The sequence below is a fragment of the Melanerpes formicivorus genome, unplaced genomic scaffold, assembly GCF_026170545.1.
Source record: "Melanerpes formicivorus ecotype bairdi unplaced genomic scaffold, bMelFor1.0.p_v2 SCAF_16, whole genome shotgun sequence".
NCBI lineage: Eukaryota > Metazoa > Chordata > Aves > Piciformes > Picidae > Melanerpes > Melanerpes formicivorus.
In genome coordinates, this window is record NW_027142368.1 from 16,663,865 (window position 1) to 16,691,112 (window position 27,248).

A 27,248-nucleotide genomic window follows, 5' to 3' on the forward strand; every position below is an offset into this window, starting at 1 on the left:
CACACACACGTGTCCCACAGAGCAGAAGCACTTTCCTTAACTCATATGCTCCAACTGCTCAGCCAAGAAGGCAATGTGACAGCTTCAGGAGGCTCCTTGTTAACCTTGCCTCCACTGCAATTCTTTAAACACAAGGGATTTTTAGATGAATGAGGCAGGGCTGCTTTATATTTCATTTCCTTGAACCACTAATGTACTATAGAGGGAATTCAATATCATTCCTTTTATTATTTCCAGGAGAGCAGCCAAAAGATGTAACTCTTTCAAATGTCTCTCTGGATAACAATAAAGTAGTGTGTGATCTGTGTCTAAGATAGCCATAAGCAAGAAGTGAAGACTTGAGGGCTTCAACTACACTCCTACAAAAACCAAAGGAAACCCTGCCCACCACAGCAGCTCCCAACAATGCACCCCAGGCCCTTCTGCCTCTGGATCATCCCCAGCATTACCTTGGCTTTTGCAGCCATGTTGCACATTTGTGAACTGCTGCCTAAACTGAGGGTTAAAAAAGTCACCTGGCATAGAATCCTAGAATCACTAAGGCTGGAAAATACCTCCAAGATCATCAGGTCCCACCTTCAAGCCACCGCCAGCACAGACACTAAACCACATCCCCAAGTCCCCTATCTGCATGTTTTTTTAACACCTCCAGGGGTGGGGACTCCACCACCTCCCTGGGCAGCCTGTTCCAATCCCTGACCCCTCTTACAGCAAAGAAAATTCTCCCAATGTCCAGCCTAAACCTCCCCTGCTGCAACATTTCCTCCATCCCTCTCATCTTTCACCTCAGATCAGACAGCAGAACCCAGCTCCTAAGCTGAGTTCTAAATCCAAACATGGTGTAGCCAAGCTCCATTTCCATCTGAAATCCAACAGCTTTTTGTCAGTTCAGAGGTAGAAACATTTCCTCAGCTGTGTCTGCTTTACCTGCAGAGAAATAACCCATTTCCTGATGTTCTTTCACTGAGCTGAACAAATGCTCTCAGTAACATTGGTAGTCTGGGGAAGCACAGCCCTGCCACAGCACCTCTCAAAGCCCAGCACTGGAGGCATAACCTTTAAAATCAGTGCCACAGAAAAACCTGCTGCAATGGTGCTGCCTGGTCCCTTGGCACTCTGCCCTGCTGCACAACATGGACAGGGGCAGGTAGTTAAGGACAACACTTTCTCACTTCACCTTCCTGAGAGGAGGCTGTAGCCAGGTGGAGGGTTGTCTCTCCTCCCAAGGAACAAGCAATAGGTCAATAGCCTCAAGCAATAGGAAATAGCCTCAAGTTGTGCCCAGTGAGGTTTAGGTTGGACATGAGGAACATTTCTTCTCCAAAAGGGTTGTCAAAGCCTGGCCCAAGCCACCCAGGACAGTGGTGGACTCTCCATCCCTGGAGGGGGGTTTCAAAACCATGGAGAGGTGGTTCTGTGGTGAGCTGGCAGTGCTGGGTTAATGGTTGGACTGGAAGAAAACCATCAGACATCTGGAGACAGTAAGATGCAGAAAATGAGGGGGGGAGAGAGTGGGAGGCTCCTAAGAGCAAAACTTCCCTGTGTGAGCTCAGCAGCCGTACTGAAGGCCAGCTGAGATGCTGGTTGGGTCTGAGGCTTCTTACCTAGAGCTGCTTGGGCCCAAAATGAAATCTCAAAGAGAAAATTATGTTCATTTGAAGCAATTACACCTCCAAACCCTTCCCTCACTGGCCTGAGCTAACAGTTCACAAGGCATGGCGAGTTTCCCTTTGATACCAATCCAGTGATGCAGCCAGCAGAGCTTTCTAGCTAAGGAGGGATTCCACTTCCACTACAGAGCAGAGCTGGTGAGTGGTGTGTGATGCAAGAACTCCTTGGGTTTTCTAATGAATCAAAATAGCCTGCTTGTTTTCATGCTGCTGCCACTGTGATCAGTTTCTGTCATCAAGTAGCATCTTACCAAGTCATTTTCTCACCAGCAGACACTGGCAGATCTCTCAGCAAGCTGGGGAAAAACAAAAAACCCTTCCCATGAAAGAGCCTACCCCTCTGGCATCCCAGAGCAGCATCACAGCTGAAGAGCAGAGCATGGAGCATCTGACAGCTGCTGCTATCCAGGTAGCACTCTGCTGCTCACCTCCACTGCCATTACAGTAAGTAGATGCTCTATCATCTCCCTTAAATTAATATGGATTTGATCCCAAATAGCTGGGGAGGCATTTCAAAGAGTCCTCAGCCTCTGCTGTCAAGGCTTTAATCTGAACCACTGAAAATAAGAGGGGGGAAAAAAAGCCCAAATGTGTCATTTAGTCCAGGAGAAGAGAGGAGGAAAAGATGGCTTATCAACACTTTGGGAACACACAGAGATCTAAGACTTGCCTTGCTTCATGCCAGCCATTTTTAGTAAGTGGTTTTAAAAGAGCTAAATGAAATGAGTCAGATGAAACCTGGCTCCTTGTTTCATCCTGACCTCTTAGCCTGGAGAAGAGGAGGCTCAGGGGAGACCTTATTGCTGTCTACAACTACCTGAAGTGAGGTTGCAGCCAGGTGGGGGTTGGTCCCTTCTCCCAGGCAACCTGTGACAGAAGGAGAGGACACAGTCTCAAGCTGCACCAGGGGAAGTTTAGGCTGGATGTTAGGAAGAAGTTCTTCCCAGAAAGAGAGATTGGCCATTGGGATGTGCTGCCCAGGGAGGTGGTGGAGTCACAATCAGTGGAAGTGTTTAAGAAGAGCCTGGATGAGGCACTTGGTGCCGTGGTTTAGTTGATTAGATGGTGCTGGGTGAGAGGTTGGACTTGATCTCGATGGTCTTTTCCAACCTGTCTCATTCTGTATTCTGTTCTGTATTCACACTGTTTTCAATCATATTGAATAAGTAAAAATTATAACCAGTTGGGAATTACTGGTCTGCTCCCATCTGGAAAGACCTCCCAAGCATGATGGAATTCTGACAGAAATTGGATTAGCACAGGCAAGTCAGAGAACCCTTGCTGGAGAGCAGTCCAGAGCAAAAGGGCTGTAGAATAACAACAAAAGCTAAGCCCTATTGGCTACAATCATTTAAGACATTCAAGAAAGTGCAAAGACCAAACACATCTACCCCCAGGTTCATAAAAGAGTAAGATGTAGCTCAGATCAAGAAGTAGAAGCAGTAGGACTGCAGGGAAGAGATATTGCTACCAAAATGTACACTCTGAAAGTGGAAATGCTCCCAGATCCTGAAGGTGAAAGCTGAGGATTTTTACCTTCTAGCAGTCCTTCAGATATGCCAAACTGGTTCAGACTCAAATAACCTGACCTCATGTTTTGGTGGATGGAGCAAAGCCCTGCCTGTGACGTGTGTAGTTTCCAGGAGAACACCCAGGAACCAAAACCCTGGGAATCATTTCTAGCTCATCAGCACACTGCCCAACAGAGCTGCTCAGATCCTGCCCCAGGCTGAAATACTCTGGCTTGAGCTCATCACTGGGCTTCAGCTTCTCAGGAATCCCTCTCTCTCTTTAGAAATCCTTCACTGTTAGCAGCAGTTTGTAATGTGAGAGAGTTTTGGTGTCTGCCTCTGCTGCCAGGCTTTGAAAGCTGCAGTGTTCCATGGACTGCGATTCCGAAAGGAAAATGTGAGCAGAGCGCTGGAACCAAAAGGCAGAATCCAGGATGGCAACTTCAGCCTGCTGGGGGTGCTCCTCAGTGGGCACTTTTTAGTCCTGTATGGCTTGAGAGACATTATCTCATACACAGAGCTAGATAGATATAACTTGTTTAAGGAGGGGGAAATAAAGAGGCAGAAAGAATGAGGGAAGGGACATCTTGCATGTCCAATTTCACACCTCAGCAACTCCAGCTGCATTTCAAATGGTGAGCTTCCCAACATATAGCTTTAATTCCATACTGCTGGGCAATTTATATTTAGCCTATTTCAATGCTTTGGAGAATTGTGTTGCTCCTTTCCAGCTGATTAGTGCTGTTCCTAAGTGGCTCTTAGCAGGCATGAAAATCAAGAGTGAAAGGGATGAAGTGCACAGCAGCTGAGCAGCCCAGACAGCACAATGTTATGAATTAAAAGCTACTTATTCAGGGACAAAGATGCAGACAGGCTGGAATTCTCCCCAAGCTCCAGAACTGGGCTTCTATCTTCTTGCTTTCAAATAGTTTGGTAACACTTTTGCTTCGTGCTGTTCCCAGAAACTGGATGGATGATGAAGTTATTCCCAGGGAATACTCTGTTCTACTCTTTTCTGTAAACCAAACTCACACAGACTCATAGAATGGTCTCAGTTGGAAGGGACCTTTAAAGGTCGCCTAGCCCAACCCCCCTGCAGGCTGACACCTCCAGTTAGGTCAGGCTGCTCATTAGCAAAGGAACACCACTGCAATCGAGAGAGGAGCTGACCAGGCAGGGAGTTGGCAGACTCAGTTTGTCAGAGTGTTCCTTCCACATCCTACAATTACAGCAGGAAACCACAACTGTGTCTTGGTCAGAAGAGCAAGACCTGAGAGGATACCAGGACATGAGCAGATTGTGTGGGAAGCACAGGACTCCATCCCACAGGCAGCCCGCAGACAAACCCAGCTCTGGAGCTCTCTCTGCTCCCAGGTCCTCATTACCATTGAGTGGTGATTCATTGAGAAGCCTCTCCCAGGCTGCTGTTTTATCAGCACTGAGAGCACAAAATGCTTTGCTCAGCAAAGCTAAAGTGGAGAAACTTGCTGAGGTTCATTCTTTACATTTCCATGGCTTGAGACAAAATGCAGAGTTGATTTACATCCTCAGCTCCAGAGAGCTGTCAGGATCAGTTGAAGATTACTGCACCAAGCTTTCTGTCAGCTGGGCTTTGGGGCCTGGCTCCTTGGCCCCTCAGAGCTAGCTCTATTGCATTGATTTTTTTTGTTCCAGTACAAAGTATTCTTCCCACTGCTTGATGGAAGGTGATGCAGTTTATGCACAAATATGGTCTGCAGCACATTCCTCACCTAGGTCATAAACCAGCACACAGCATCTTTGTGGGTGGTCACTGTGCTGCCTTTTGCCATCAGCTCTAACCCACCTAAGAGCAGAAGACAGGGAAACTCAGGATCTCAGAACTTCAGGCACCCTCCTTATGTCCTTAAAGGGCACAGCCAAGGCTGCAATTTGTGCTCTGGAGTGTCACCATCCATCCTGATCCACTGCTAGGGGAGTTCTGGCACAGCTTCCACTTATGCCAACTATTAATTCTTCTGCACAGCACCAGACATGTTTCAGTGGACCAAAAAAAACCGTTGGCAATGGTTGCAAAAGGCAATGTGGAGAAAGCAACCTTGGTGTGACAGGAAAGGGAAGAAAACTTATTGGTACAGCATGTGCCAAGGCACAGAGGGCAGCCCAGCACCCAGCTGCTGGCACTGATGTCAGCTCCTCAGGTCCCAGGAAGGCCACTTTCTTTCTCTGCAAGAAGGGAAAGCAATGTGCCTGGTGCTGGGCTGGGAAGGTGCTGGGCTGGGAAGGTGCAGCTGAGGAACAGCTCTGCTTTGATGGAATGCAGAAGGTGCTAGAAAGCAGAGTGCAGAAGATTCTGTGCCTCAGAAACAGCACGCAGGGTGCATTTCACAACTTGGACTTCTTTGGTAGCTTCTGAAATCCAGAGAGGATGTTGGAGACCCAGGGATGGGGATCCAAGCGTTTGCCTGGAGCAGGCTGCCCAAGGAAGCGGTGGAATTGCCATCCCTGTGTCCAGAGCTGGTGCTCAAGGATACAGCATCAGAATGCACTGCATTGGAAGGGACCCTCAAAGGTCATCTTGTCCAACCCTCCTACAGTGAGCAGGGTCATCCTTAACGAGATCAGGTTGCTCACAGCCCCATCAAGCCTGACTTTGAATGTCTCCAGGGATGGGGCCTTCACCACCTCTCTGGGCAGCCTACTGCAGTATTTCACCACTCTCATAGCAAAGAGCTTCCTCCTGAGGTCCAGCTGGACACCAACAGGGTGTAGTAGTGGCCCTGGCAGAGTCAGATAATGGTTGGACTTGATCATCTTGAAGGTCTCTTCCAAGCACAGTGACTCTGTGAGTGGGGCTGTGTGCAACGCTGCAGTTTCCACTTAGGACATCTACCTATGGCTTCACAGGGAGGAAAACCAGGCAAGGGCAGCCCTGCTGGGGAATCTGGCATCATAGCCTCCAGCTGCTGGAAACTCAGGAGTAAGCTACAGCAGAAGCTGCAGCAGAGAGGCTTTGCAAGAGAAAGCCCAGGCTGGGTGCCAGGCAGCGTCTGCTGGGAGCAGCAGGGACACTAGAGGTCAGCATGGGTGCATCTGCACCAGCACTGCAGGCTGGGGCAGAATGTGCTCGCCAAGGGCTGCCCACCCTGCTGCACACACAGCACTCACTCTGCAGACCTCAGAGTCTGCAAACTGAATTCTTTCCTGGGGAAAAAAAAGGAACTCTTGAACGTTTGCTGGGGCTGTCCATGCCATGTGCCTGGATTAGGTCTAGGCTGCACTGAACTACCAGGACTGCCATAGCATCTACAGCTCCTACTGAGCGAGGCCACAGGGCAGGGAAATGCATGCAGGATGCTATCGATGACAGATCAGCCCAAAAATGGGACCAGAGGTGAGCACAGAGCTCAAGGGAAATGCACTGAGGAGGCCAAGAGTTGAAAGCAAGCAAGAATTACTAACAGACATGCTGAGGCTGCCTTCATTTCAGTAGCACTTGGATGACCTGAGAGTTCTTCAGCAGGTGGGAGAGGACAGAATGGTAACTGGTGAGGACAGAACATAGCTCAAGATAACTTCTAGCCTCAAAACGAGGCCCTCAGCTCAGCCAGGAGCTGCCAGATCATCTACAGCTCTGGATTCTGAAGGGTGTGGAGCATAAAATCACCAGCCTAATAGGAAAGCAAATCAAACACCCTAGGGTGGGGGGGGGAAAGGCAAATGGAAATATTTAATCTTCAGCAGGAGAAAACTCTGCCTCAGATTGGTGGAGCAGCTGCTTTGATGGCAAACAAACTCTCCTGTAGTTCATTTCCCACTGGAAGGCATTGGGTAGGGATTCTTTTTCACCATTTTCAGAATGACAACGAATTCTGAAGGGAGAATCAAGTGGAAACACACAAAGGGTTTCCTAGGTGTAAGCAGTAAGCAAAGCTGTGTCACCTGCTGTACCCTCCCTGGCCGCAAGCTGCTGCGGCTGCCAGAGATCCAGGAGGACCTCTGATTCTCTGCAGCACCTCCAGCACTTAGCTAACAAATGGAATTGAGGGGTGTGTGAAGCCAGGGCAGTGCCTCACATCTGCACAGATTTACCAATTAACTTGGGTTCCACACAAATCAAGCTGCTTCTGCACAGAACTTTGCCCCATGCCTGGAATCATTCCAGGTCAGGCTGTTTGGGGCTCCCAGCAACCTGATCTAGTTGGTCTCTTCTCCCAGGCAGGCAACCAGCACCAGAACAAGAGGACACAGTCTCAAGCTGCACCAGGGGAAGTTAAGGCTGGAGGTGAGGAGAAAGTTCTTCCCAGAAAGAGAGATTGGCCATTGGAATGTGCTGCCCAGGGAGGTGGTGGAGTCACCATCCCTGCAGGTGTTCAAAAAGGGACTGGACGTGGCACTTGGAGCCGTGGTTTAGTTGTCAGGAGGTGTTAGGCAATAGGTTGGACTTGATCTCTGAGGTCTTTTCCAACCTCAATGATTCTATGAAGATATCCCTGCTCACTGCAGGGACGTTGGATTGGATGACCTTGAAAGGTCCCTCTCAACCTGAAGCATTCTGTGATGCCATAACTTTCTTCAATCTACCCAGCACACCTTGGCAAAACAGCAGAGCACATCTCCACATACTCAGGGACACAAAGGAATTGAAGAAGGGAATTGGCTCATTATTGAGTAGCAGGAAAAGTGTGAAAGGAGAGAGAAGGAAGAGCTAACATTTGTGTGCTGTGCTTGCACAGGGGCAAAGCAAGACCTTGTATCAATCTCATCTGCAGGAATACTTCCACTCCAAGAGTCATTTGGGAGAGTGGTGATACCTGGCTACTAAGGTGACAGGTTTTACAGTCAGCTGGTACAAAGGTTCTGTGCCTAAGGCTTTCTTTAAAGGAGGCAGAAGAACCTAACAGAGCACTGGTAAAGATTTTCTTTGTTGTTGTTCCTTTTCCATTAGCTTTTGAAATGTCAAAGAAGCTGCTTCAGACCGAGAAGCAGCAGGTCCTGTGCCTCTGCTATTAAAGGGCAAATGAGACAACCTGGATAATTAAAAGCCTGTAAGCCTGGCATCAATCCTAGCAACACGATGGAATCATTCCTGCAAGCCTCTGGTAATAAAGGGTGAAAGCAGAGACACGATTCATGCCAGTCAACAGGAGCCTGGGGGGGAACACAGAACTTGCCAAGCTAGCATGGCACCTTTGAAGAGACCACAGGAACCAGGTGCTGTTCTGCACTGCCCACCTCAGAGAGCAGCCAGGATGGCAACCAAGTTCCCTGAGCACTGCCCCTGTGTCAGAAGTGATGACAGACCAGCATGCCATGGCACACCTGCCTGCCAGAGCTGCTGGGCACCGTTACATTTAATGGGGGCTTGTTTGTTCCAAGGACTGTTCCTCTTTCTTCCATTCCTGGCACCCAAATGACAAGCTACTATTACACACAACTGCTCAAACCTGCTAGCTGTTGGAAGAAATGTTCCTACATTTCACTTGCAGGAGAGAACTCTGTGTGTGTGGTGCTGGCCTGAAAAGGCTGAGTGGAGATTCCCTTCCTGCACACGAAGGTGATCTCCTTTCTGCATCAATACCATCAGAACTTCTGCAGCTTTGCAAACTCCATGATGCAAATTCCTGCAGCCCCTGCAAGTCTGTGATGTCTCTCAGCTGATGCTCCTTCAGCCATCCCAGCAGACCCAATCTAATCTCTAATCATTCCACTGTGCTTAGCTCAGCTTTCTCAATTCCTTTGCACTGGCACAGTGAGGGAGCACTGGCTGCTTTCTGCTTGGGAAACTCTCCTCCTTCATTGGCTCAGGGATCAGCCTCTTGCAGCCCAGACCACAGCTCAGTGACAATGTGGGCACAGGCTGTGCATTTCAGACACATGGACCTGGGAGCCATGAGCCAGCAATGTGTCCTTGTGTCCAAGAAGGCCAAAGGCTTCTTGGGGTGGGGCAAGAAGGTAGAGAGAGGTTCTCCTCCCACTCTGCTCTACCCTGGTGAGTACTGGCTCCAGTTCTGGGCTCCCCAGTTCAAGAAGGACAGGGAACTGCAGAAGCAGGGAGATGAGGTGGTAGGGAATCCTCATACCCATGTGCTCCAGTGGACCTTTCTCCTCCTTTGATTAGAGCAGAAGGATGAAGCCTCCTTGCTTGAAGCCACTTTGGTTTTACTTGCTAGGACAACACAGGGGTGCAGTAAAGGAGGATTCTGCTCCCTTTGCCATCAGGGAGGATCTACATGGGACACCCCAGTGAGGGATGCATCCTCTGAAGTCTAGTAAAGCTCCAGGTTCCCTTCATTGACCAAGAGCTACCTACACTGTATGGCTGCCCCATGCCGGGAGAGGACTGACCACTTCTAATGACATCACTTAATTCCCTAATTAGCCATTCTGCCAGACTGCAGGACAGTGACACACAGCACACAGCTCCACAACATCTCTGCACACAGCCCTGTGTCAAAGCTCATGAGAAAGACCACTTGTTGGGCAGCACCCAGCAAAACCTCATCACTAAACCCACCTTTGGTTTGGAACTCAGCAGCTCAGCTTCTAGAGAGGCACAAAGGTATTGTGTAAGGTGCAAGCACATGGGCTGCCTCTCTGCTGGGACAGGCACATAGCATTTGTCACTGTCAGCACTCAACAGGAGCTTGATCCAGTTACCTGCTTTGCTTTCACCTGGTTTACACTGGACCTCTTCCACACATTCGGCAGGAAACCATCCAATGTGTCCCCGGGTGCTGCCTTCCCAGAATCCACCTTCACCAATGCTCAGAACTAAATGGAGAGAGACAGAGCAAGTGTCAGACTTCTTTCCTCTTCTCACACAAATGTCATCCTCAGCTACAGAGCATGGTCAGTAATAACTCAACATCACCTTGGTATCAACAAACGTTGCACAAGACCTCGAGTGCTGGTACCCAAAGCATGGGCACAGAGTAAGCTTTGGGCATGACCCTCCCAGATCTGCCTTTGGAACCTCTGCCCAGGCTAATTTTTGTCACAAGTTTCCCTTGCCCCTCACATAATTCAGGATGTAATGGTTTGAGTACCCAGGCAGCACCCTGCAGGTCCCAGAGGTGCGATGCACACCACAGATGCCTTTGGAAACATTTCCCTCACCTGAATGGTGAGCAGGAACACAGCCCAGGCACACAACACTGCTGCTCAGAGTCCATCTGTACAGAGCAGTGTTCAGTGGAGAGGGCACAGCTCACAGGATGTTAGGGTTGGAAGGGACCTCCAGAGATCATCCAGTCCAACCCCCTTGACAGAGCAGGACCAGAGAATCCAGCACAGGTCACACAGGAACACATCCAGACAGGACTGGGAAGGCTCCAGAGAAGGAGACTCCACAGCCTCTCTGGGCAGCCTGCTCCAGGGCTCTGGGACCCTCACAGTGCAGAAGTTCCTCCTCATGTTGAGGTGGAACCTCCTGTGCTGGAGTTTCCACCCATTGCCCTTTGTCCCATGCCAGGGTGCAGCTGAGCAGAGCCTGTCCTCTCCCTCTTGACCCCCAGCCCTCAGATATTTATAAGCATTTATTAAACCCCCTCTCAGTCTTCTCCTCTCCAGACTGACCAGCCCCAGGGCTCTCAGCCTCTCCTCACAGGGCACTGCTCCAGCCCCTTTGTCATCCTCACAGCCCTCTGTTGGCTTCTCTCCAGCAGATCCCTGTCCCTCTTGAGCTGGGGAGCCCAGAACTGGATGCAATATTCCAGGTGAGCTCCCCCAAAGAAGCCTGTGGCAATGGAAGCAGCATGGCTCTGGTAGCTGTGTGCAGACTGAGCCAGCCTGGCTGACTGGCCTTGCTCAAAACCCAGACTAATTAGCCTGAGCCCATCTCTCTGCTGGAGCCTGCACATGGTTTTCAAGCCCTGAGATAATACCTCTGCAGGGTACTTCAGTGTGGTGAGAATATTAACTTGCTCAGAGCCACTTTGATGATCTCCAGCACAAGCACTCTTTGTGCTGTTAAAACCTACCCTATCAGGCATTAATCACAGTCCCTGACCCTGACTGCAATTGAATTCTGTATCAGGGCAACTACTGTGACACAATGGCATTGCGTTGGAACTTGATTTGCACTTGTAGAGAGCATGATGAAATCAAATCAATGACAGCTAATACAAAAAAAAGGAGAAAGAGAGAAAGAAAGAAATCTTGGTAATACCAAAGAGGTGGTAAGGAGCCTGGTTTGACACCCCAGGAGCTGCAGAAGCACAGGAGATGGACTGTTTACAGAGCTTTTCATTAATGCCATTCTAAGCTGCTTGTGGTCTTAGGGACAGGGCAGGGGGACTGATTAACAGAGATGCTCCATGGACAAAGGGGTCTCAAATGTGTCCATTGGAAGTCAGCTCAGAGATTCCTTCAGCTGCATTATTTGTACAGCACTGCCAATAAGGAAGGAATCCCCTGAGGCAAAATCCCACACCTGGAGGGTCCCAAAGACACTGCAAGCACCCTTCTGACGTACATGAAGCAACCTACAGGTAGTTATCTATGTTGATTCTATAATCAACAAGGTTGGAAAAGACCTCAAAGATCATCAAGCCCAACCTGTCACCCAACACCTCATGACTACTAGACCATGGCACCAAGTGCCACATCCAATCCTCTCTTGGACACCTCCAGGGATGCTGACTCCATCACCTCCCTGGGCAGCACATCCCAATGGCTAACAACTCTCTCTGGGAAGAACTTTCTCCTCACCTCCAGCCTAAACTTCCCCTGGCACAGCTTGGGACTGTGTCCTCTTGTTCTGGTGCTGGTTGCCTGGGAGACCAAGCCCCTCCTGGCTCCAACATCCCTTCAGATAATTGTAGAGAGTGATAAGGTCTCCCCTGAGCCTCCTCTTCTCCAGGCTAAACACTCCCAGCTCCTTCAGCCTCTCCTCACAGGGCTGTGCTCAAGGGGCAGTGGGGGAGGATGCTCACCTTGGAAGATACCAACTCTGCTGTGAGACTTGAGCTGAACAGAAAGTGTTTAGTGTGCCTTTTCCTCTAGCTGCCTGACACCTACTGACATTGTTAACACAAGCAGCAAATATTTCATCTCCACATTTAAATGCAGGCAAAGATGAAGAAAGCAAACCTATGATTTAATTGTCTTGAGAAAATAAATAATGCATCAGTAAAAAGAGTAATAAACATGCCTTCAGGGCCTAAAACACGTTGACAACTCCATTTGCTCTTGAAAATGTTTACAGCCTGGGCACATTAACACACCAAGCCCCTCTGATCCTTCCAGCCTGCACAAGGGAGAAGTCCATTCAGCTGTCCAGTACAACAGCTGGGGACTCAGCAGCTTCCAGTGCATTTTTAGAGTGCCTGGGATAAGGGAGTAGGAAATCTGAAGTTTCTGATGCATCCAGATACTAAGATTCTGGAAGGACCCTGCTGTACACTGATTTGACTCCAAATCACAGGAGAGAGTGCAGGGCTCCAGCCAGAAGAGATCTGCAAACGGGAGCCAGCGAGACTCCCACTGCAGGCAGCCTGGGTGCTTTGGAGGAGAGTTTTCAGCACTGAATCTCAGCCCTGATTTCACTTCACAAACTGGCAGGATGGGGAGAACAAAACCTACTCAGAGCCTGAGAAAGACTTCCCTAATTTGGCATGTCATTAATCTGTCAGATCTGCTATTTTGATGCTTCCAATTGCATGGATATTTCCATCTCCAGAAAGCATTTGCACCGTAAGGAGGAAGTTGGGTCTTTCACACCCAGAGAGCAATTTCTTGTGCTTCTGCTGGTAGCAGCTGAGGAGAAAACCAAATCAGGATGGGAAAAGAGATTTGCTTGGTAAGACTATTTGTGAATGCAAGGCAAAAAGTGATTACTGCAGAGCAAAACCAGTCTTGCTTCAGATCATCATGACATGAAGTATCAAGCCTTAGCAATCCCTGACAGCAGGAGCAGAGTGGGAACACAGACCAGTCCTGGCTCTCGAGCCCTTCAGCAAGAGAGGCTGCCATAGCTTGAGATCAGCACCACAGGACTGCAGAGGAAGTCCTTGTCTGCCTCCCTGATGACAGCCACATGAAGGCCTCCAGCACACAAACAAGGGACTGTGCCCCAGCTGCCATGTAGAATTCTTCTCGTGCAGTCCCCAGCCAAGCTGGGAGGAAAGCCTCCTGTGCCTGCAGCTCCTGAGCCTGGGTGACTGACCTGAGCACTGCAGCTCCACAGACACTGCTGTCAGTGCAGAAGGAATTCTGGAGCCATGGGAGCTCAGAGAGAAAGAAAAGCAGGGAGATCACATCAACAGAGAAGGGTCCTCACTTTTTAACCTCACATTTAACTCCCAGTTTGGCTTCCAAAACAAGTGTGGGGTCCAGCTGCCCCTTCAAGGAGCTCACCTCTCTGTAAGGTTACCTGCTCAGCTGGCTGAGAAGCTACCTTAGCTACCTATAATTCAGTATTCAGCTGTCTGCCTGTCTTTTGAGCAGGGCAAGGAGTGATAATTTGAACTAAAAGAGAGAGATTCAGACAACAGAGAAGGGAGAAATATTTGACGCTGAGGGTGGTGAAAACCCTGTCCCAGGTTGCCCAGAGAGGTGGGGGCTGCCCCATCCCTGGAACCATTGCAGCTCAGGTTGTTTGGGGCTCTGAGCAGCCTGCTGTAGTTGCAGCTGTCCCTGCTGCCTGCAGGGGAGTTGGACTGGATAACCTTGAAAGGTCTCCTCCAACCCAAGCCCTTCTGTGACTCCATAATCATTTCTGTTACAAACCCAAATCAAACCAATCAGGTCAGGAGACACTAAGGCAGCAAAAAAGAGCAATGAATCATGGTAAGATTAATATTCCCTCTGCCATTAATTTCATCCTTCATAGAGAAGAGGAGTGAAAGAATGCTTCTGCAGACCCCTGAGGTTAAGCTTTGCTGCCATCCCTATGCACACAAGGAACACAACACTCCTGAAGAAGAAAACCTCGGGAGTCTGAGGCTCTTCCCTTTCCAGTGCTTTATTTACTAATCTAACAAGTGCAGAAGCCCAGAAGCCCAACTTCCCTTCTGCCCACAGGCACTGGCTGCTGGCAATATCTCCAAGCACAGCAGGGGTTTAATAATCCTCCTTTTTCAAAATGACTTACAAGTAGATTTCAGCAGGCCTGGAAATGTTAGTGATATATTTGGATTGCCCTCCTGGCTGAGATCACACTGCAGCAAAAGCTCTCTTGCAAGGGTCAACCTTTCTAATGCTGGGAGCCACTGACTGCCTGCCTGCAGCAGATGCTTGAGTCACTACTGCTGGATCACAACCATTTCTCTGAAGTTGGAGGATGCAGCTGAGAACAGACCTCAGCTGTGGCAAGCTCTGCTCAGGCTGTTCCTGCACAGGAGGCATCTTGGAAGGTTGAGTCTGGTGGAGCATAGCTGAGCTGCTGAAACAAGACCCAGGTCTTGTAGATGCTTACACTAGAGAATGTGTTTCATTACAGTCAGAGCCCAAGAAACTGAATACTGCCCAGAACTAGCCCTGGATTCTGTCCTCCAGATGAAAGCCCAGAGACAGCACTACCAGGCCAGCAATACCAGTAGAGGAAAGTGAAAAATCACAGTGGGAAGCTGTGGGGGGCAAAGTGGACTCTGATTTGGGACCTGCAAACTGGGAGAAGTAACTGGAAATTAGATGGCAAATGGAAAGAGGGCAATCAAAACCACAAGGACAGCAAAACTGTGAGCAGGGTGAGACTGCAAAAGCTCTTCAAGGGTTTGAACCAGGCAGCCACCTGGGATTTTCCTTTTTAGGGCAGTGAGGGAGAGCTCTGCACACTTCAGGGATGCTCCAACATAACACAGACCCTGGAAGCAGTTTAGATTGTTCTGCTTCTGAGCAGCCAGAGCCTGTCTGCACCCTGCAGACTGGTACCTACAACTCGTCACAGCTGTAGCCTCAGCAAGGTGTGCTGCTACAGATGGGAGCCACAGCTACCTTCCAAAGGATGCAAGGTCCTCCTGGCTTGCTTCATCTTCACAGCCCAGAAAACTGCTAACTCTTTCCTCACAAGAAGTGGAGAGTGGCACTGTTCCCAGACCTCTGAGTTCTGTTGTTCAAGAGGCCACTTGATTTCCAGGGTGAGAACTGAATTCAGCAGCATTCTGCAGCTATTTCAGATGTGTGCTTGGACTCTGCTCCACTCTGCTGAGACCCCACCTGGAGCACTGTGTCCAGTTCTGGAGCCTCTGTGCCAGGAAGGATCTGGAGGTGCTGGAAGGTATCCAGAGAAGGGCCACAAGGGTGAGCAGAGGGTTGGAGCTGCACTGCTATGGAGACAGACAGAGAGTTGGGGTTGTTCAGTATGGAGAAGGCTCCACAGAGACCTAATTGTGGCCTTCCAGCATCTGAAGGGGGCTACAAGAAAGCTGGGGAGATATTTTTTTAGGGTGTCAGGGAGTGATAGGCCTGGGGGGAATAGAGAAAAACTAGAAATGGGTAGATTCAGATTGGATGTTAGGAAGAAGTTCTTCCTCATGAGGGTGGTGAGAGCCTGGCACAGGTTGCCCAGGGAGGTGGTGGAAGCCTCATCCCTGGAGGTGTTTGCAGCCAGGCTGGATGTGGCTGTGAGCAACCTGCTGTAGTGTGAGGTGTCCCTGCCCATGGCAGGGGGGTTGGAACTGCATGCTCCTTGAGGTCCCTTCAAACCTGACAATTCTATGAGTCTATGCCTGGGGCAGCTGGATTGCTATGGACCTCTGGATATGAGAGGAAGAAAGAAAAGAGGTTCAGAGATTTTTCAGTGACGAATGCAGCTTGTTGCTCTTCCTCTCTGTGAAAGCATCAGATGAGGGTTGCTCTTGTGCAAGTAAAGACACCAGATTTATTTTTACAACAGCCATGGCCCCTCCCTGAGGAGTGGCAGACACACAAATGATGTCAGCATGCATGACTAACCACTAAAAATACAGCAGGTATTTTGGTCCAGGCTACGCAACAGCCCATTAATGCAAGCTGGCGAGTTTACACTTTCCTTGGGCCTTGCCCATTCAGAGCTTTCTCTGAGCAGCTTCCTTCTAGCAGACACTGTGAACTCTTGTCTCTCACACACTGCTAGGGGCTCCAGAAAGGCAAAACAAATCTGCCTCCTCTTTGCCTGGGGAAAGCACTTTTCATCAGGAGTTTAGGAACTTGTCCCTCTCTGTGACCCTTCCAACTCTGCCAAGTTACAAAAGAAAATCCACAGCAACATCTCCCAACTAATCCCTCCCTCTAATATGTTGTGCTGGCTTTTTATCCCTGTAATAAATGCCTTGCTACATCTTCCCTGTGATTAGTCTCATGGGATGTACATGTGATGAGCATGCCCCCAGGGTCAGAATCCCACAGCAAATGCCAGTACCAGCTTGAAACCCCCCAAAGCATCCCAGAAGCCAGTACGTTGGCACCAGCATTTGCAGTGCAGCTACAGAGTGGCAGAGGAGAGGGCCTAAGACAAAGCTGCTTTTCTTTCTTAAAAGGTGAAGACATTTCCAAAGGGGATGAAAAACTGAATGCTATTTCCTCCAAGCACTGCACCCAGCAGATGGCTAACCCCTGAAGAGGCACACACAGCCCCCAGGAGATCCAAACCCCAGTGCTGACTGGTGCATGGTCTGGCTAAGGAGGGCTCTGGAAGGCAGAAACTTATCCACTAGCAAGTGGAATTTCTGCTCAGAAAGAGGAGGAAAGCAGCAACTCCTCACAGCCAGCGGCTCTGGCACTTGCACAGCGTGCAGGTACTGAGGGCTCTCAGAGCTCTACTCTGCTGCCTGTGCTTTTGGGTGATGGAGAGGGACCCTACCAGCCCCTTGCACTGGAGTAAGATTTTTACTCCCTAGACATAATTACCTCTTGACTAGAGCAGGGAGGTGAATCCAGATTTACCTGAGCCTGGATTTCTGTCTCATTTCTGTTGGTGTTTTCCATTTCCTGTCGTAAGAACTTAGAACCAAGAGCTCCTGAAGTAATTCTTTCAGAATACTAAGCTCATCATTGAAATTTAAATCTCTTCTGCTTGGGATATCTTTGCATATAATAGTCTCAAATCCTCAAGTAAGCAAGCAGGCAGATAGCAAATGCCCCTAGGACCTGTTGCACTTCAGCCCTGCACACACCAGCGGCTCTCCCAAGCTCAGCTTCCCTCCTCCATCATTGCTTTTACCCAGTGCTTTACCCTGAAGTGCAGCATTCCTCAGGCTCATGTCCTACACCCTCTGAAGGCTTAACAGAAATTATGAAACCCACAGATGCTTCAGAACCAGCCACATCTAAAAATAGAAATGCAAAGCTACCTTCTAACAGCTCCCTCTTGGTCTTTTTTTTTCCCCCCTCCCAACCACTGAGTGCAGGCTCAAGGGAGGAGATGTTTGAAGTTCTCCTGTGTGAGATAAGTGGTTTCAGTTGCAAGGAAATTTTCTGCTGCTTAAGACTTTTATTTAGGACACTGAACTTATTCCCTTTTATTTGTTTTCCAGAACTGGTATTTGCTTTGCATGGACTGGGAAGTCTCTTTATTCCATGACCTGGAAGTGCAAACCCACAGCTGGAAGGGTGTGAAAGTGCAGCCTTGGGAAGGTCAAGCCTGCAGACCACCTTGCCCAGTTTTTCAGCCACACCTCAGTGTATTCACTGTCTGCAAAACAATAATATGACGTTTGGCCTTGATTTTAATAGATTCTTAGTGGGGAAGAGCAGCAGGGAGCAGAAATTACAAATGCACCCTCACACCTCCTCCCCAAAATGCTTTATAGTAGCTTCTACCTGCCTGCCCATCCTGTCCCAGGAGGGGACTTTTTCTACTTAACTAATAAACTGCTCTTTGAGGAAAGGGCTTGAAACAGACTTGACCTTATCCTGCTTCCTGCCTGAGCTGCATAGATAGCTGACGTGTTTGCCACCTTTGAAAGCCCTGGAGTTGCCTTTCTGTAATGGCTACAGAAGCAAATCAGGTGCTGTGTGTGAAAGACAATGCTGCTGCTGCTGCACATAGCTGGGATTGTAGTGGTACTCTGAAGCCACTAGCAGTTAGAATGGCAGCTAAATATGCACTGCTTACAAAGCAGGTCTAGCAGCAGAATCCCCTGCAAGGAAACACACACACAGAAGCACTTCTGCTGGGCAGATTGCTTTCCTGACCTTAGAACAGAGGACTCCAAACCAAAACGTCCACCCAGCAGAAGAAAATGTTCCCACACTCACCTTTGACTCTATCTCCTTTGTGCAGATGAATTTCCCCTTCTCCTTGAGGTTGATATGGCTTCACAACAATGAAAAGTCTCCCAGGTACAGCGCTGTAAAGCTTGCGTTTGGGACCCTGATAATCCAAGGCAGAGAGAGAATCCTTGTTGGCACCGGGACTGTAGACGGCACTGCAAGCAGACATCAGAGAGCACTGAGTGGCTGTTCAAAATGGACAGAGTTCATCATTTACCACCACATTAGCAGGATGAAATTAGGCAGTGAATAACTTAATTGTCTTCCAGTGAGCCATCTCTCCCTGCAGAAGAAAGCACACAGGGGGTTTAGCTTCTAACAGGCTCATCAGAAGCCACGACGGATGTTCGTCTGCTCACGGTGGCTCAGAGAGCCCACAGCACAACGCTGGCAGCTCCTCTCTGATCAGACTTGCCCTCTCACAGAGCCTGAAGAAGTTCATGTCTGATCTGCTGTTGCAGCCACTGCTCTGAGGGCAGCTGCTGGAGACATGCAGAGTGCAAGATTCCTGAGCTGACCAATTCCTTAGCTGCCTCGAGCAAAACAATCACATTCCCCGTGTGTCAAGGGCAGCATCCTCACCTTGGCACCCTTGGATGGGAGCATGCTGCAGCAGACACCTCCTGGACATGCTGGCAGCTCTCACTGGGCAAAGATTTTAGCTTATCTCTGTAGTTGGGTTTTACTGGTTAAGGATTGATAGCAAAGAGTATAGAAACAGCTTCTGAACAGCAGTTATCTGTGGTTAGGGACCTTCCTCTCCTGCCTTGTCCTCTGCTCGGGCTCCCAGCCCAGCGAGTCCCTCGCTGTGAAGGAGCAAGAGGAGGGTGTGAAGATTTCAGCAGGGTGTGGATATGTTTCCCTGTCACCCAGAAGAATGCAGCCATCCTGCAGCCATCCTGACTGAGGCTGTGCTGGGCAGCTCCTTTCACTCATCACCATGGGACAAATCCTACAGGAAGATGCCAGCTCTGCTGCCTCCCCCAGCCCCCTTCCCAAACCAGTTTGGTATGGAAAGCAGAAGCCTCATGAGAAGATGAGCACCTGAGCCACACTGGTTGTAAGGAGCTCACAGACCCCTTCCAGCATGGCTCTCCAGCCCCTTTCCACCACACAAACCCCCTGAGTCTTATTAACCTTTTGTCATTCTCTGACCTTCCCCACTGACCGAGAGGTCTGGCTGCTTCTGCTGCAAAGCCCAAGCTGCTGCTGTCTCAGAAAGGGCTTCTCCATCTGAGCAGAGCAGCAGCCTCGTGGGGATGTATTATTTACAAATAATAAGCAGAGACAGCAACAATTCCCACATGTAGCTGACAGCAAGTAGGTGGCCATGCAGCTAAACAAAATCTGTGAGGAAAGTGTCATGGAAGGTGCCACTTGTGCCTACAAAATGTGCCTGTGGCAAGAGAAGGCATCACTGGAGGAAAAAACGATATAAACAATCTCCTTAGTTGTCTTTACACTCAAGAGAGCCTCCAGCTCTCTTCTCAGTGCCTGCCTATCCTCTGGTCACCTCTGAAACTGGGCTTGAGGGTAGAGAGGAGCCCCTGCAGCGGGGCAGCACTTTCAGGAGCTGTGACACTGATGCACCAGGAGAAAGGCAAACATTTTATTTCCACCAAATCTGAGGCATGAAACTGGTCCCCATGATCCCTTCAGCTGGTGTTCAAAACCATGTGCTGTCAGAAAGGGAAGAGGAAAGTGGCTGAATAAAGTCAAAGCAAATCAATGTTTGCTTGTTCCAAAAGAACATAAATCTTTAATTCCCTCCTCTCCAAAGGATTGTTTTCTGTTTCAAGGACATGGAGGCCTGAGGATGAAAAGGCACTTTAGATCCCCACTAGCTACAACAGTCACTGACTCCAAGGCAAAGCCCTCCTCCCCCATCTCTGGTGTCACATCACGATCCCAGGGGTACATGAGGACTACCCCATGGCCTCAGATGGGCAGCAGGTTGGCTATAAGGCAAAATTTCTTTCCTGCAAGAGTGGTCAGGCACTGGAACAGGCTGCCCTGGGAGGTGGTGGAGTCACCATCCCTGGAGGGGTTCGAGAAACCTGTGGCTCTGGCCCCTGGGGACATGGCTTAGCGGCCATGGTGGTGGTGGTGTGTTGACTCAATGATCTTAGAGGTCCTTTCCAACCTTGGTGACTCTGATTCTTTTTCTGAGAAGCACCTCACAGCCACATCCTCACCTAAGTGAAGCCTCATTACAGACAACCTGGTTTTAAGCTGATACAGGTCACACGGAGAAAGGGTCACCCAAATGAGGTTTGGCTGCAGCTATAGCACACAGGCAAGAGGACTTTGCTCTGGTGCATAAAAACACTGGCATCAGAAATTCGTGGCTGCTCCTTCCAGTGCTTCTTACACTTCAGACTTCCCTTGCAGTGCAGAGCATCTCCACTCTGCAGCAGCATTGCTACCATCACAAAAGGAGCTTGTCAGTTTGGGTGCCTACAGCCAAGGAGAAAACAATGAGCAAGGCAGCAGATGAGAGCTGCCACTACACAATGCTTTGTGTCACCAATTTGATTGAGTTAAGATCTCTTACATCTGCAACTGACAAAGAGAAACCAGGAGCTGCATTTCTCAGCAGTATTCATCTCCTTTTCTACTTCACTTCCACCTCCCATCCTGGTCCAGCTCCATCACTTGCACACCTTACAAATGCAGTTCCTGAGCCCTCCTCACAGTAGATTTGGAATTGCCTATCATAGTATCAGTCAGGGTTGGAAGGGACCACAAGGATCATCTAGTTCCAACCCCCCTGCCATGGCATGCACAAGGCTTTGGCTTCACAGAGCTGAAGCCCCTGTTTGTGATAAAACCTTCAAGGCAATTCTCTGCTTTATTATACCACACCACCTACAACACTCTAATTAGCCAGGATTTACTCTCCAGTGGGACGCAGCTGGAGGATATTTGCAGAGTGCCTCCTCAATCACACTTGTAATTCAAGAGGGAAGGAAGGGCAGCAAAGTCTTAGGGAATGCAAAACCCTGCAGTGAGGAGAATCATGAAGGAAGCCCATGAGATCTTTCACCACCACCTCAAGAAGCCCCCTTTGCTCTCAGCCAGCCTCCTGCACAGCCCCACCTATCACTCCTCCTGTTTTATTCTTTGCTTCAACACACACCTACAGAACAGAGAACTTCACCAGCCTCTGCCTCATCCCCCATGAGCAGCTCTAATGGAAGTCTCAGGCATGACAAAGAGTTCCACTAAGGGACCACATTTCTCAGAAGCATTTTACTTTGCTGCCAAATGCAATCATGGTTTCAACTGTTAAAAGATCTTGAGAATTAGCACCTTGATTGAGAGGTGCAAGCTCAGTGCTAAGTCACTGCTGAACTCCCAAGCCTGCCTGGCTGCTGGAGCTCTGTGAGGAAATCCTCTGAGGAGCATGAAGAGCGTGGCCAGCAGGTCAAGGGAGGTTCTTTTCCCCCCTCTAGTCTGCCCTGGGGAGGCTGCACCTGGAGCTTTGTCTCCAGTTCTGGACCCCCCAGTTCAAGAGGGACAGGGAACTACTGGATACAGTGCAGCAGCGAGCCGCAAAGATGATTAGAGGATTGGAGCATCTCACCTATGAAGAGAATTTGAGAGACCCAGGGCTGTTTACCCTGGAGAAGAGCAGCCTGAGAAGGGATCTGATCAATGCACCTAAATATGCCGAGGGTGGAGGTCATGAGGATGGGGCTGGGCTCTTTCCAGCAGTGGCCAATGATAGGACAAGGGGCAGTGGGCACCAAATAGAACCCAGGTTTCACTTGAACTGAAGGGGAAAATTCTTTCCTCTGGGGGTGCTGGAGCCAGCTGACCAGAGAGGCTGTGACATCTCCTGCCCTGGAGAGATTCCAAAACGTCCTGGACACATTCCTGTGCAACCTGATCTAGGTAAGCCTGCACAAGCAGAGGGGTTGGGATGGAGGACCTCTGGAAGTCCCTTTCCAGCCCCTGCGAAACTGCTGGCTCTGACTGGAGCTTCCAGTTCAAACCCCCACACCTGTGACATTTTCCTAACCTACACACTCTAGAGGAGCAAAGCAGGCACAGAGCAACCACCAAAGGCCAGGGCAGTGCAGCAGGATGACCCTAGGGACACCTCCCCCCCCAAGCAGTCACCTGATGTGCCGGTGCTGCTGCCGCTTGCCATCGTCTCCCAGCCGGTTGAGGGACGGGGAGCGGCTCCTGGAGGACGCAGCGTAACTGCCCACAGTTTTTACAGTCCCATTGGAATTACTCTGCATCTGTTGGAGCAGGTGAGGCGAAAGGCTGCGGTGTGAGGAAGCAGAGGAGGAGGCTGACCACTCGGGGAGGTTGTTGATGTTGAGATTGTTGTCGCTGTTGGAACGCAGCAAGATCCGAGGTGCCGCCAAGGTGCTCGGAGGTCTCCGTCTCCTGTTTGAGTAGGTGGGAGCCTCCCTGAAGGGCACTGTGTGAAGAAAGACAGGCAGGGTAATCTCAGATGATTTCATCATTCCTCTGTGTTTGCCACCCCATAAAAAGATTTAGCAGCATATGGCACTGATTCCTCTGCAGAGACAGACACTCTGCCTTGGCTGCACAGCTAACCAAACTCCTTCTCCGCAAAGCATCATCAACCTGGGAACAATGGAGCAGCATCAACCTGCTTGCTGGCTTCAGCAAAGAGCTGGGCACCACCAGTGCCACGAGTCTGCTGAGCAGTCTGAATGAGGGTCTAGGAAACAGCAAACACTTCCTCATTGCCCCATTTGAGCCTCAGAAGTTTACACTCCAGCTATGTTGTTGTGTTCGGTCAGAAAGCCACAGAACAAAGCTGAGCAGCAGAACCTTTTAGACCTCCCAATGGCCTTTCAGTACTTAAAGGGGGTCCTATGTGAAAGCTGAGCAGAGCCCTACTGGGACAGGACAAGTCGTGATGGTTTGAAGCCAAAAAGAGGGGAAATTCACACTGGATGGGATGAGATCCTTTACACTGAGGGTGGCCAAACACTGGCCCAGGTTGCCCAGTGAGTTGGGAGATGCCCCATCCCTGGAAGCATTCCAGGTCAGGTTGGATGAAACTCTAAGCAACCTGATCTGGTTGAAGATGTCCCTGCTGTCTGCAGGGGGTGTTGAACTAGCTGACCTTCAAAGATCTCTTCCAAGCCAAAGCAGCCTGGGATTCTATGATTTTTGATGTTTTCTCTCCTAACCTCCTCCTCCTGTGTGCACCCAAATTGGGAGGATTTGGTTCCATTGCAAGTTCAGGCTGAACCTGAAGTCTGGAGTGTTAACAGTCACCTTATCCCCATCTTCCAGGTTAAAAATTGAGGACATAGCTGCTTCTCCTGGCAGAATTCTATTACACTGCTATAATCCCCAGGCATTCCTCTCTTTCTAATCTAGGCACTTCTACTGCCTCTATTACTATGGTATATAGAACATATCACCCGCGGGGAACAGAGCAGCTCGGCCACGTGCTGGGTCCCAGGGCAGGCAGGATTGCACCCACAGGCTGCAGCAGGATTGCATCCCCGGGCTGTAGCATGCTGCTCAGTGAAACAGCCACAACAGAAAACAAAAAGCAAGGGCAAGAGAAGTGTAAGACGAGGCAGGGCAGCCATCCCCTCACCAGTGCTCCTGCAGCCACACCAGCACTGCCACAAGCAGACGCTTGGCTTTCCAGACCTCCTTTTCTCCCTCTAGAGGGTCAGACAGTTCCAAGTTCAACTTGAAAGGCAAATTTCCTACTAAAAGGCCCCCCAGGCCCCCAGCTATCACTAGAGATGATAACATTTCCTTCCCTTAAGGTCATAAAGGATCTGACCCCGAAGAAATCCCCTGCTTGCCTCCTCCCCATTCGTGGACCCACTCATTCATCACGGGGTCTGAGCCCGGGTGCTCAGATTTACATCTGAAAAGTCACAGCAGTCCGACTAACAAAAGGCAGCCCAGCATTACCCCCAGGAGTCTACTGAGCTGTTGCAATTCTCTAAATAAATAAATAAAATAGATAAAGTCCATTTCAGCTGGGAAAGAAGCTCCACAAACACCTTCCCACACTCCTGAAGTGCCAGTGAGTGCCGTTTATGAAGTGCAGAGCTGCCTGTGCATTCAGTACCCTTCAAAAACCACACAAACCCCAGAACGAGAGAGTCTGGCAATAATGTGCAAGGAAATAAATTCACAGAAAGATCAATATCCACAGAAATCAATCTGCCCTGCCTTGAAACAGAGCCTTTCAGGGAGAAAACAGAGCAAAGCTTGAGGTTTCAGAGCAAAACTGGAAGCCTATCTCTAATGGGAAGTGAAGGTGGAGCTGCAGGTTGACAGAATTCTCACCAGAGCTGGTGATTCTGGTTATTTTTAAGCAACAGCCTTTGTCATTTTAACGAGCTGAAACTTTCCCTGCTTCCTAGGCTCAACAACACCAGAACAGGCAGCTGAGAAGAGTGTGCAGACAAAGGGGGCTTCGTTCACCTCCAGAACATTTCATCTGAAAGTAGGCTGAAATAAGGGAAGGGCTCTTTAAAACCTGTGCAAGGGGACACAGCCCAAGAGCCCAACGTTTCTGCTAGAAACTCTCATTCTCAGCGCATCCCAAGCTTTTCACGGGGTTTTTAAGGTCTCCAAGCAGCAGAGGATGTCACCAAAAGCACCTTGGTGCTTCCAATGTCACAGCGAGTGCCCTGGTTAACACTAATGTGAGGAGAACTCAGGGCACTCCTGGCAGCACTGACAGCTACAGACTCCCAGACAGCCTTATGGGACACAGATCCTGCCACTGCCGGGTTCCTGACACCCAGAACACGGCTCCAGAAATCATCTCACTGGAGACAGGGATCTTTCCCAGCTCCAATAAAGCGGAGAAGCTACTGGAACCATTTCAGTACAGCAGCACAGCAATATAGGGCATGCCTTAGCACATTCAGGTTTGCTCCCTGAAGGTCTAACACCCTTCCCTCAGGTCACCACACTTAGTAAAAATTGGCTCTGACCCTCGGGTTTTTATCTTTCATGAAGTTAAACTGCTCACAACCCCACCAGCCTTCCAAGCCTGCCAGCCAGGCTGATAAACTAAACACTGCCAACATTTGGGGGCTGTTTACTGTGACTTCGGAGAGGTTGGTGGGATGTCTCCTGGAGGGAAGGGGAGGGAGCACAAGGGGCAGGGTGACAGGACAGAGGGAGAGCTGCTGAGCGTGGTTAGGATGCTGGATTGTAGCAAACACAGCCCTGGCACATCCACTCCTGCTGCAAACCAGGGATGTTCTGGATGCACACACACTCAGGCACCAGGTCAAACGGATCCCTCTTCCCTTACCTACCCCAGAAGGGTTTTGCATGGCCATTCAGGAGTTTGCTTTTGCTTTGCTATTCACATTCTCCTCTTCAGGAGAGGGCTACAAGCAAAATTAGTCCTCACCACAGAAAATAACCAGGACAGGGGACAACTAATTTCACTAATTAGCATATGTCTAACACAATCCTTTTATAGAAAGAGTTAAAAGTAAGCATTTCCCAGCCGAAAGTGATTAATATTCCACCCAACTGTTTCTTTCCCCCAGCAATCTGCAAACTGTAAGTGGGTGGATATTTTTTTAGCTGCTTCCTAGACCCATTATTTATATTATTTTCACAATAAAATACAAAACCCCACACACAACAGCCACCTCCCCTCCCAGAAAAAAAAACCCCACAACACCAAACCTACAACAGCAAAGGATGAAATGAAAGGTCCGTGCTTTAACCCCTGCTGGATATTGCTTTCCCTTCCCATTTCCTCCTCTTCAGAACTGTCAGGAAAACTGTAGCAAAACTTGTTTGGGGAAAAACGAGTGCTATAAAAACGACACGAAAATGCCTGAGCTGATTTCATGTCCCTAATAAAGTTTAAAATTCCCCTCCCTCGAAGCAGACAGCTGAAACCGAGCCCCTTCCCTCCAGCTCTCAGACTTCTACTCCTGGCATTTCAGACAGCTGAAGGGGCAATTCAGCACCATTCACGGACAGCATTCACCTCAGCAATGCTCCCAAGGCTTTTTTGCAGCAAGCAAAGCATTTTGTTATAACTACTTGACTCTTCAAAGCAAAAAAGAAAACCCCAAGCCACTGAGATGAATGAAGGCACAGCCAGCCTTAACACAAAATAATTGAGAAACAATCATCATTAAGAAAAAAGGCAGGAATTAATTCCAGAGTCCCCAAGCCAATCCTATTCAATGTACACGAGCAAACAGCAGTCTGAAACATCAAAGTGTTCTGCTTTCATTGCTTACCTTCTTTCTTTGTGAAGGCATTTAACAAAGACTTCATTTTCCCTTTTTACTTTAGCAGCAATCCCCTCATTATATAACCTTTGCTGGGAAGAGAGAGAGAGAGGCAAAAGGAAAAAAAAAACCCAAAATAATAAAAAAGAGGAAAAAAAATCTCCAGTCAAACCAAACTAGCCAATTTCTGTGTGTTCAGGCTGCCTGCACCCTGACATGAGCAGCAGGTTTCTGGGCACTGTGGAATCGCGAGCATCGCTGGGCATGCGGTACCCAGCGTTCTGGTGACAAAGCCCACCCCACATTCTGTCTGTCAGCTGGGAGCCAACTGTGCACAGACTGGAGCGGCTCAGGAGGAAAAAAAAAAGAAGAAGAAGAAGAAGAAGAAAAAGGCAAGCCCCATCTCGCCACCGTGCACAGCATTCGTCATGGGAACAGCAGCACCGGACCGCGCAGGCGATGATGCTCCCGCGGGAGCGGCGCTGCTGCCCGGGAGCCGGCGGAGCTGCCCGGGCTCCGAGCGCCCCAAAGACTCCCCTGGCACAGGGCAGGGAGGAACGGGGTGGGAAGAGGTGCTTCAGAGCGGCACTCCACGGGCTGCGAGTGGGGCGAGGCAAACCCTGGCAGTGCTGGGAGCTGCGGTGGAAGTGCACGGA

The 27,248-nt window shown here is 49.6% G+C and overlaps 1 protein-coding gene across 5 annotated transcripts in view; it reads right to left on the reverse strand.

Annotated features, from left to right (window-relative positions):
• Window positions 1–27,248, reverse strand: part of SHANK2 (SH3 and multiple ankyrin repeat domains 2) — a 294,358-nt gene that overhangs the window by 155,287 nt on the left and 111,823 nt on the right. For 3 of the 5 annotated variants that reach the window (XM_068148424.1, XM_068148422.1, XM_068148426.1), the window contains 3 exons: window positions 22,481–22,790; window positions 18,341–18,510; window positions 9,821–9,934 (listed from right to left, as the gene is read on the reverse strand). In XM_068148424.1, coding sequence (XP_068004525.1) covers window positions 9,821–9,934; window positions 18,341–18,510; window positions 22,481–22,790 — 594 coding nt within the window. Of the gene's footprint in view, window positions 1–9,820; window positions 9,935–18,340; window positions 18,511–22,480; window positions 22,791–26,601; window positions 26,979–27,248 lie in introns of those variants that run through there. The other 2 variants (XM_068148425.1, XM_068148423.1) reach the window with 2 other exon arrangements.